The sequence below is a fragment of the Camellia sinensis genome, chromosome 4, assembly GCF_055761805.1.
Source record: "Camellia sinensis isolate YWXY chromosome 4, ASM5576180v1, whole genome shotgun sequence".
Lineage (NCBI taxonomy): Eukaryota > Viridiplantae > Streptophyta > Magnoliopsida > Ericales > Theaceae > Camellia > Camellia sinensis.
Genome location: NC_138964.1, coordinates 177,463,614 through 177,475,355, shown reverse-complemented (window position 1 = coordinate 177,475,355; position 11,742 = coordinate 177,463,614). Strand labels below are relative to the sequence as shown.

General features: G+C 35.7%; 2 protein-coding genes across 3 annotated transcripts; one reads left to right on the top strand and one right to left on the bottom strand.

Moving 5' to 3' along the window:
• The first annotated feature begins 1,570 nt into the window (after positions 1-1,570).
• Positions 1,571-4,909, top strand: LOC114291166 (cyclin-dependent kinase C-2-like). Of its 2 annotated transcripts, none has more exons than XR_014327954.1 (5): positions 1,571-1,784; positions 2,797-2,936; positions 3,036-3,093; positions 4,105-4,175; positions 4,453-4,909. XR_014327954.1 is itself a non-coding variant. In XM_082866999.1 (5 exons), the coding sequence occupies exons 2-5, from the start codon at positions 2,905-2,907 to the stop codon at positions 4,484-4,486; spliced, it is 231 nt and encodes a 76-aa protein (XP_082723125.1). In that variant the 5' UTR covers positions 1,571-1,784; positions 2,797-2,904; the 3' UTR covers positions 4,487-4,909. The 2 variants fall into 2 exon arrangements, 1 of the variants encoding a protein (XP_082723125.1); XM_082866999.1 differs by having other exon boundaries at positions 4,069-4,175.
• Positions 4,910-8,699: 3,790 nt separating this feature from the next.
• LOC114291189 (uncharacterized) lies at positions 8,700-9,662 on the bottom strand. Its single transcript, XM_028235243.2, has one exon. It carries the CDS (start codon positions 9,660-9,662, stop codon positions 8,700-8,702), a length of 963 nt encoding a protein of 320 aa, XP_028091044.2.
• Positions 9,663-11,742: the final 2,080 nt, after the last annotated feature.

Here is an 11,742-nt window from a genome sequence, read left to right as displayed (position 1 = left end):
CACTTATCTCTGCTCGCGCATCCTTATACATGCGTTGGAGCAGAGCCAGTTGGGCGTTTAAATGCTGCACCTCATTTGTCCTACTCTACAGCCGGTTCGACAAGTTTGTGACCGCCGTCATGGTTTCCACACATGACTTCAAAGTATACTGATTGGCCTCAATATCTGTTTGCACTGCCATTTTTTGCTCCACCGACCGCATCGGAAAGTTCAACGGAGCAAAACCAGAGGCGCTTGGTTGAGGTTCACTGGCCACCGCACCAGTTATCTCTCTTGTTGACTCGTTGAGGTCGGGAAAGAGAGTGAGCAGACCACGGGACGAAGAGGCCATATTCTGGGTAGCTGAACGGGAAGAAGAGGCCATGTTTTTTGGGTTGCTGAGTGTTTCTGCGAAATAGCAATTTCAGACTGATAATGTTCGGAAGGGTTGGTTACAGAGTGTTTCAAGATTTACAGCTCTTAGAGGCAATCTCTCAGAAAATGAAGAGTTTTTTTCAGAAGTTTTTTCTCAGGTTTTTTTTTTTGTCTTCGCTTCTGCCTCAGCCTCAGCCTCCGCTTCGATTTATAAAGACCTTGACGAAGAGGCAGACACGCGCATCATGCGCCGCTCGGCGCTCGCCGACAACTTGGCACGCCTTTTGATGGCACGTCTTTTTATGACTTGGGCTCGCCTTTTGATGGCACGCCTTTTTATGGATTGGGCACGCCTTTTGATGGCACGCTTTTTTGAAAGATTGGCACACCTTTTGAGGGTGCGACTTTTTAAGGGTCCGACAAGACTCTGTAAACTGTCCCGACATTGATTCTGGTTAGCTCCTTTATGGGTCCGACAAGACTCTGTAAACTGTCCCGACATTGATTCCCGTTAGCTCCTTTATGGGTCCGACAAGACTCTGTAAACTGTCCCGACATTGATTCCGGTTAGTTTCTACAAGGGTCCAGCAAGACTCAGTAAACTGTCACAACAACTGTCACAACATTGTCTGCTACAACGGTCCGACATGACCCCATAAACTGTCTTCTACCACGTTATGACACCCCCATACAGTGTCCTCTACAATGTTATGACACCACCATACAGTGTCCTCTACCACGTTATGACACCCCCATACAGTGTCCTCTACCACGTTATGACACCCCCATACAGTGTCCTCTACAATGTTATGACACCACCATACAGTGTCCTCTACCCCGTTATGACACCACCATCTAGTGTCCTCTACCACGTTATGGCACCACCTTTCAGTGTCTTCACCAACGGTCTGACACGACCATACAGTGTCTCCTATCTTTTTTTATTTTTATGTATTTTCTTGTTTTGTTCCTCTCTTCAAACTCAAGTTGGTTAGTTTCTATCCTCCTTGAGTTTGCGGGGCTGTTAGAATTTACCATCACTTACCACCACTACCACCTCACCTACTCCACTAAACCTAACCCACTCCACTAAACCTAACCCACTACACCACTACCACCATCCACTACACCTACATCTATATAAGGAACCATTTGTAATAGACAGAATATCAACAATCAGACATCAATCAATAATATACATCAATTTATTTTTACATCCTCCTTCTCCTCCTCCTTGTTCTTGCCCCTCTCACGCGGCCTTAACCACCGCCGGAGCCGTCGTCTCTGGAGGAGAAATGATCTCGCTAACAGCAAAGGATGTAAGATGGGTGAACGATTAGATCGAGTCCAAAACATAATATGCACGACAATGTGCTCCATAAGGGCATTAACCTTCGCTCTCGCGCTCAACAGCTCCCAGATCTTATTCAGTCAGTAACCTCTCTCTCTCTTTCAATTTGTCTATGTATGTATTGGATTTTTGGAAATCTACACCTGTCAAGCTCTTCATTGAAAAGAAATGGTGAATTTAGGTTTTGGATTTTTAGAGATATGTTATATTATGGCCTATAGATTTTAGGTTTTGGATTCTGATTTGGTCTACATTCTAATTTCAATGTTTTGGACTTCTATTTGTGTTTCTTAATCAAACATTGAACCTAATTGCATTAACTTCTTCAGTTTTTTTTCAAAATTCTGCATACATACTAGTGAATATTTGTGAATGTGTGCCCTGTTCTGGTTCAAGATTGACAAGTTATGGACTTTTAAAGCATCTCCATCACCCACGGAAGCTCCATCAAGATTGAATGTGTGCCCTGTTATGGCCTTTTCTTGATCATTTTAAGGTCAGGTTTATTTTTTCGGACATTTATGTTTTAATTGTGTTTGTTCTTTAGTTTTTATGCATCTTAAGTGCCAATATAAATTATGTAGTTTCAGATTATTTAATGCAGATGCATTTATTGTACCCCAATTATCCTTGCCACCTTAGTTTCCTGTAGAAGATCTATATCTACATTAACCGGCCTAGCGATGAAAGAAATCTTTATTGTTTGACATATTTTTAAAGCCCTGATAAAATATTGCAACCCTACCAAGATGAAGGACTTTAATGGTTTAGTTTGTAATCAGCTGGAACAGGGTGTTGAAGATGAAAAATTCATAACTATATTGTGGTGTATTATGCTTGACCTTATGATTAGCTATCACGACCTTGTCATAAATTAATTTTCAAAATTGATTGCAGCATTAATTTTATTATTTTACAATAAATGAAACCAAAATTAGATTTTACTTAATAAAAAATTAAAAATAATTTGTCCACTTGTTCTATATTTTATTCATGGTCTTATTGCTATTATTTCTTTTCACATAGAATTTAAGTTTCATCTAGGTTATGTATAATTAATGCAATGTTCTATTTTTGAATATTTACTACAGCCTGAACAATTGAACAAGATATTTGAGCTGTGCGGATCTCCAGATGAGATTATTTGGCCTGGGGTTTCCAAGATTCCCTGGTATAACAAGTTCAAGCCAACAAGGCCGATGACGAGGCGAGTGAGGGAGGTTTTTAGACAGTAAGTATACAAATTGAAGTTGTTAGTTAGACTTGGATTTTTTGGTGTCCATTTTAGTGCAAGAAGTTTGATATCCATAATTCTTATATTACTTTGCAGTTTTGACCGTCATGCACTGGATTTACTGGAGAAAATGCTAACCCTTGATCCATCTCAGGTACACATAAATCTCAGGCTTAGTGAACTTGTTATTATAGACTATCAGACACTTCATAGCCATAGCATTTTTATTTAGGTGTGCCAGTGAACACAATTATGCGATAATGTGATGTACCAAAATTTGTTAGTTTGTTTTAGGTCTAGCAACAGGGAGTGGAAGGATTTTAGTTTGTCTATAAATTTCAGACTAAAATTATTAGTTTATTGACCAACTAAATGATGATTTTTTTGCTTCATTAGTTTTTGTTTGGAGAAACTGACACTACAATGTCAATAAAATGACTTACTTTATTAGTTTGGAAAATGACAATATAAATCTGAGTTTTGACTTATTGCAAAAAGGGTGTGGAGAAAATGCTAACCCTTTATTAGTTGTTATGGGTCTACCAAAATTCAATCCTTTAAAAATTAAAACCGAGATCCATTTTTTGACTGACTTTGTGATTAAGTACATTAAATATATATTTCATTAACTTAAATGGAACATAATGATTTTGGATGCTTTTCATGCCCTAATTGTTTCTTCAGAAAATAAATAAGAAATTTACATGTATACAAATAAAATAAAAATTGAATTAAAAGTTTAGATCTTGTTGGGTAAGCAACCATGTATCCAAGGTATTGGGTATTTATAGCGCTCTATAAAATAGGATTTAAAACCTTAGTTGCAAGAAACTCCTAATTGCTACGACTGGCTAGAGAGTTCTTCTTGACAGAGAAAGGATTAGCTAGTTGCTTTGAAATTAAGGCATATCAAACAAAGTTGGGCTTTGGAAGGACCAGGAGGATGATTATTTTTTTGCGAGTATAATTTGGGGAAATGATACATTCCACTGCTTCATTGTAAAATCCTTCTGAGCTTATAATTTAATAATTGAGGTGGCTTGCATAATCTGAAAATAATCTGATTCCAATATCCCATCAAAACACATTCATCCTAAATCATCTAATTAATGACACATTTTATATACAGTTGAGGATCATGATGGTTTCATCTCTGTGTCTTCAGAGAATATCTGCAAAGGATGCCCTTGATGCTGAATATTTTTGGACTGACCCCTTACCCTGCGATCCTAGAAGGTATGTCTCACATCTTTCTTCTTAGCTATGCTGCATGAATTTTACTTACTGATTCATTGTACTAAGGAAAAGATTTGGTAATATTCATATACCTTCAACGAGACTTGGAAAATTCAGTCATAGTGTGCCAAACCTTCTGCATTTCATATGTTTACACCTCCAATTGAGGTTTCCTGAAGCCTCTCTATTAATATTTTGACTGATCTCCGCTTGTCAAATAAAGGTGTCTCAGTTTTGTTTATATTAAATTAATCTTTCCTGTTCTTTGATTGCATAGTTTGCCTAAATATGAATCATCGCACGAGTTCTAGACAAAGAAAAAAAAGGCAACAGCAGCAACAAAACGAATAGATGGCAAAGAGACAGAAATTGCAGCACCCACAACAACATGCTCGTCTGATTGCTTGCTTTTGCTTAATGATAAAGAAGGGAATGCTGGATTTGTAGTTTTTGAGTTTGTGGATTATGCTTTGCATCCTTGTCCAGCTGTGTGGCTCAGGAACACAAGTTTTCTGATGAAAGCAACATCTGGTAAATGAAAGTGGTTCAGATTTGGACACTAAGGATGTTGCAACCACTGTTTTCTTAGGTAGCTATCATTTTAATCTTTTGACAAATGGCTTTATAGTGTAGGCCAATCTGCAGAAGTTCACCTGAATTTGGGATAAGGTTAATTGAGATCTGGGGTGGAATCTCACCCACAACTTGATTATAAATGTTCTGAGTTTGTCTCATTGTGTTGATTTATGGATTGACAGAAAAAAAAATTTGTGGATAATTTGTTCTGTATACAAATTATATTTATTTAGATATTGTTTGGAGTAAATCCCACACAAGCTATGGAACTGTCATCCCACCCAAGCTTGTAATTTGCTAATTCTTTATTTAAATACAACTGTCATGTTAGTAGCTAAAAATTAAAAAAAAAAAATGGGAAAAAAACTTTTGACTACTAAATATTTAGTAGCTAAAAATAAAAATAAAATGGAGAAAAACTTTTAGCTACTAAATATTTAGTAGCTGAAATAAAAAGACTTTAGGTGACTAAGAATTAAGTAGCTAAAAAAATAATAATAATAAAATAAGATAGAAAAAATACCCTTTGGCGACTAAAACTTTGGTTGCCGTAGATACTTTAAGTTTTGGTGACCAAAGTTTTAGTAGTGGAAAATAAAATTTTTTGCGACTAAAACATTATTTTTGGCGACTAAAAATATTAGCTGCCATTTATAGGACTTTTGGCGACTAAATTTTTTTTAGTCACCAAAACCTTCCCCGACCGTTTTCCCGCGACAAATCTAGCGACCAAAATATTGGCCCTATTTGGTACAGCTTAATTTCAGCTTATTTCAGCTTTCGGCTTAATTTAAGCTATTTTGATGTGTTTGGTTTAGCTTATAGCTTATAGCTTATAGCTTTGTGGAAGTCAGAAAACAGTTTATTCTTTGAGTGGGGCCGGAGATGCTTTAAGAATAAGCTAGAAATCAGCTTAAGCTGAAAGTTATAAGCTATAAGCTGTTTAGGCATAAGCTATAAGCACTTTCCAACAGCTCTATCAAACAGGGCTATTTAGTCGAGAAAAGGCTTCGGCGACTAAAAGCCTTATTTTTGGCGATTAAAACTTTAGTTGCCAAAAGTGCATTTTCTTGTAGTGTACGTCAGTGTGTGCAATTGTAGGTATATTGGAATTTTTATGAAATGTTGATGATTTGCATGTTATTGGCGATGATTTGTTTGAGATGTACATGTTACTGAAAGTGCATGGTAATGAAGGTACATTTGTCACAATCATGTATGTAGTGGGTCTTGTGTGGGTGGTAATGTTAAAATCAAACAAAAATAATAAAAAATAACAACCAACAACAACACTACGATTCCATATCAGCCCCTTACATCAAATGGCTAACCATCACTAACCCTACAAATCACCCCACACAATCCTCCACAAAAATTTCAAAAATTAACACCATACCATAACCAACCCACCCAAATATTAGGAAAAAATCACAACCAAAATCACACTCAAGGGTAAACAAGTAAACTCCATAATATATCATAAATAAAAGGACTAATTGATTTGAAAGAAAACTTCCAAGACTAAGTGCGTGTTTGGGAAGTTGTTATTTTAGTAGGCTATTTTAGTTTTTAGCTATTTTAGTAAGCTAAAATTTTTATGTTTGAGAAGATAGATAGATTTTTTTGTAGTTGGATGTGGTATTTGTGAGAGAAAAAGTAAAATGATTATGGATTTGATGTAACATTTTGTGTTATTGGCTATTTTAGCCTATTATGTCATTTTGTGAATTTTAGCCCAAAAAACCAAAAAAAGCCTTTGCCAAACACCCCCTAGATGGAGCAACATTTTCCCAAATGGGATTTTCGGGTAATTTTCCCATTTTGTTGGGTTTTTGATATGCCAAGATGCTATATTAGACTTTTCATTTAAAGGTTTTCAACATTTTAAATTAGATATAGCATTATGAATCAATAATTTTATGCCATGTGTATTTCTTAATTTTTAAAAATTAAAAAATTGAGAAATTTTAGTTATAGTTTGAAGCTCCTACAGTTTTTTAAACAAAAAATTACTTCGCTATAATATATAGATAAATTGGGACATTCCTAACGTACTATAATTTAGTTCTCTTGTAGCGTCACATAAATAGTCAACATTATGCTTTATTTATATGATACAATTTCTCTGTCCCTAGTTAAACCCTTTTAACTAAATATTAAATTAAGAGAACATAAATATCGTATCAATAAAACTACTCACATCTCAGTTTGAAAAATTGTGTGAAACAACATATTCATTTAAATGTAGCTCACATACTAACCAACACACAGTTAAGCGACGGTGTATTGCTAGATCTTAGTTTCAAACATGGTGGCAATAGAAAGAGTGAATATTGCTACAATTGAAGTAGTAACTTAAATTGGAGTCCCAAGTTTTAAGAATGTTCTTGATCATCCCAAACACAGATCATCACGCCATATTCCACTATTTATCTCATACTGATCTCATATTACCACGTCGTCAAAAATGATAGTACAGAGATACCATGCAACATACTAACAAAAAGCACATGTCCTTGTAGGTTCTGGCGTTTTATGTTACTCCTCAAATTTCAATAAAAAAAAAAAAAAAAAAAAAATTAGCTTAGCTTTGATAGATCAGTCAAATTTGTATATGCCAATGCTTAGTCTGCAAACTGAAAGCCAAACTCTACTACATGGTGGGAGTATCATCTCGTAGCCTAACCTAAAGCACACTAATCTTACAAGCATCCATGCTAGGTCAGACTGTTCTGAAATGATTCACCAGTTTGGTTGGGGAGTGAAAAGAAGAACACAACCACAACAGAAGAACCAAAAAGGTCAAATTTCCCATAATCCTCTGCCTTTTCTCCTTCCTTCTCAATTCAATTCAGTTTGGCATGTGTGAAAGAAATTGATGGGTATTACCCAATCAAGAAACTCAAACCAACCAGAGAGGGCACCCTGCTCGGGACAAGTTGAGATAAACTCCCAACCTGAAGAATGTTTATTCGTTGTGGTATAGGACAGTCAATCAAAGACTCAGAACGGAGACATAACCTCACGTGCCTAAAATCAAGTCTAAAATCTTCCCAATCAGGCATAATTGAACAACCTAAACCACGATTTGATTGGATTGACGGCAATGCTAGAATTAAGAGATTGTTATCACAAATAAATCACGTCTATTCCTATGTAAAGAAGAACAAATTAAAAAGATCCATAAACAATGTGTCAAGGACGAGCTCATTCAACAACAAAGGAACACATGATATCGTCTTATAAATAGGAGGCAAAGAGTGATCATGAAACCCTATGACACATGCGTGCACTATAAATAGGATCAGACTTGCTAGATAATTTATTGTCAATCACTCTCTTTTTATTACCCTCGCCTAGTTTTAGTGATTTAAGAATCAAAGATGCTTTGGCCAAGTATCGTATCAATGTCATGTTTCCCCATTTTTATTATTTTTATGGATCATCAATCTTTTTTTTTTTTTTTGTTACAGGGAAATCCTCTCACCCTCCCGCAGGTCCAAGGCAGCGCCCCATGAGGAGATCACCAGGGTGTCCTGTTGTCCGTTCTGAGTAAGAGACTATAACCTGGAAGCTTGTCCCGACCTCCCAAGGCAAGCTTCGATTAAGTCAGGACTCGCACAGCGGGGAGCATCAAACCCACACAAAGTAGCTGATTAACAGTGCTTCGCCCAGGAGATTGGCCCAAGGGAGGAATTGAACTTGTGACCTTGGGGTTTAAACCCCAAGGCCTTACCACAATGCCACAACCCCTTGGGTTGGATCATCAATCTTGTTCCCTATCAAACTGGATTTCTGATTAATCAGAGCTTCCTATGCAGGCTGTGTAATTCCATTTTTATGATCAAAATTTATCATACAAGATTGTGGTAAGACTCTAATCACTCACTCCATCAGCAAATAAAATAGAATAAAAAATAAAATTGAGCAAATAAAATCAAGTTTTAATTAACATTCTAAAGATTGCCATCTCAAATCAAGTGCATCAACAACTCCAACAAAACTATCAAACCTAGAACTCACGACATCCACGCCGACGCCCAACCTCTCGGCTCCAGCAGCAGTGACAGGGCCGTGCGCCGCCACCACCAGTTCAGGAAATCTCTTCTTCACCATCCCCCAATCCAAACCATACTCCATCCTCAAGCTCTTCAACAGCCCCTCCACCTCTCCCGTACTCGTAAACACAACAGCATCCAAACCCTCCCCCTCTTGGCTCCTCCTCACCACCGCCTCCGCGCACTTGGGCCCCGCCCACCGCGTCTCGTACGCATTCACCCTCACCGGAACCCAACCCTTGGAAACCAGCTCGCGCAAGAAATTTGGAACTACAGGCGGCTCTTCGAGCCCCACCACCGCTGGAACCGGACACAGAACTCTCCGTCCGGATCCCAACCCTAGCGACTCGACCAGGCCAGTAGGCGTCGAAATAGGAGGAACCAAAACCTTGATTCGCCGAGGATTTTGGCAGAGTCTATGAACAAAAGCAGAGTCCAGGAGCTCGGAGTCCTTGCCGAGAGCAGAGATGGTGAATATGTGGCCGGAGGGGGATAGTGGGGGTTGATGGAGATCGGCTAGGGCTTCGGAGAAGGATGAAATTCCGGTTCTGGAAGTGAATGCAATGGCTGAGAAGTGTTCGAGAGGGGGTTTTGTGGGGTTAGGGTTAGGGATTGGGGAAGAGAGGAGGTGAAGGTGGAGGGAGGAGTAGGTTTGAGGAGTGGTTTCGACGATGACGGAGGGGGACCAGAGTGGGAACCAGCCCTTGAGGCGGAGGAGGTGGGAGAGCCTGGCGGCGTAATTTTGAGGGGTTGTGAAAGCAATCACGCGGCGCCGGCTACCATCATTGGTACTGAGAAACGGGGCAGGAAGAGGAGCTGTTGGATGCTGCTGCTGCATATTCTGCATGGCCATCGTTGTAGTGGTTTTCATTGCCACCATCATTCAGATTTGATTAGAGAGAGAGAGAGAGAGAGATATGTACATGTCGAGGGTCTTATATAGAATAGAATAATGGAATATAACTGGGATTTTTGGTGAAACCCTTTTTGGTCTTTTTATTAGGGTAAAAGATAACTCAATTAATTTTTTTTCAAAAAGTTCTTGAGTAAGAAATGCTTACCTTAATAAGGACATTTATAATTTTTATTTTTTTTTATCACAATATTGCCCTTATATATATAATATCATACATATGAAAATTTGAAATCTGAGCTCGTAGCCGATGAAGACGATGAAGACGATCTCTAAATCGATCATACTTCACAAAATCGATGAAGACGATCTCCAAATCTGAAGATTTCGCAGCCGTTACATTCCTCATTCAAGATTTTGAGAATATATGTATATATATATATATATTTATGTGTATGAGTGTTGTTGAACATATGTATTCTTTTCATTGAGATTTGTGATTGTTGATCGAGTTTTAGAAGTTTTTTTTCTCAATTAGATATATTGATTTGTTGATTAATTTGTTTTGTTTTTGTTTGTTTTGTTTTTGATTTATTTTTGTTGTTTTTTTATCAAATTTCATTTGATAGAACCAGAGTAAAATTTTACTCTGGTTCTATTGTTCTGTTTTTTCATTTGACAGAACCAGAGTAAAATTTTACTTTTGTGTAAAGTAATATTTTACTAGTTTTTCAGAGTAAAATTTTACTTTTATACAGAGTAAAATTTTACTCTTAGTTTCAGAATGTAAAATTTTACTTTCATACAGAGTAAAATTTTACTTTTAGCTTCAAAATCTCACAGTTTACTCGTTTTTCAAAGTAAAATTTTACTTTTATACAGAGTAAAATTTTATGAGGGTAATATGGTAAAAGAAACAAGTTTTAAAATAGTAGGGGGTTTTGAAAGTACTTATATAATTCTTATCCTTTTGAAAGACAAATTAGATAGTGAGGGGGCTATCACCAAATCCCCCAATATAACTTTGATTATGTGTGATAAGCCCACGTCTCAGGTGTTGTGTGGTGTAACTATTAAAAGAGATTATAGATTATAATTTAACAGATTATAAATTATGACTTTAATCAGAAACTGTTAATCTGTTTGGTATAGCTGTTAGTTATAGATTAAAGTTGGTGAGTAGTGTTTGTTAAATAAGTTGTGAAGTAACTTTTTCAATTAATTTTTATTTTTTATTATTCACTATTTGTCTACATTTTTCATAAAAAATAATAATAATATTTTATAGTCCATTTGGGTCTTTTTTTTATTTTTAAAAAAATAAAAAATAAAAAAATCTAAGAGTATAATCGTGAATTAACATATCCACAGCAGAAGCTGATAATCAGAAGCAATAGGTGAGTAGCTTCTCAGAATCATCTTTTTTGACTTAAAATAAGTTGTTAGAATCAGAAGCTGTTTGAAATAAGTTTAACCAAATAGTCCAAAATAACTTTTAAAAGCCAAAAGCCATAAGTTGGCTTAAAAAAGCTCCACCAAACACCCCCTCAATCAAAGAATATTGTAATGCAAAAGAAGAGAAAAGTGAGAATAATTTTTTTTTTCTTTCAATAATTCAGTTTACATGTATAAAAATAATTGAAATTTTCTTGCATAATTTTGTACTTTCTCCAAGAAATGATTTGACAAAAAATGTTTTTTTCCCTGTATTTAGTTTGCGAATTTGAGAAGGAAAATAAAAAAAAAGAAAGGAAAATGGAAAGGAAAGAAAAAAAAATTAATCAGCTTGTTTGATTTCATAACTCAAAATTTATTTTTTAAAAAATTAAATATTTTTATTTTTCTTATTTTTTGTTTTTACTTAATTTTTTTAATATTTTAAATAATTTTTTTAAATTTTTTTTTTTAGATACACAACATAAATACACTTAAAAATATAATATTTATGAAAAAAATATTTTAAAAAATCACTAAATTCCAAAAATATATATTAAAAAAATAAAAATTCAGTACATTTTTCATATTCTTGTGTATTTATTAATTTTTAAAATATTTTTTTTACAAATATTTTATTTTTTAG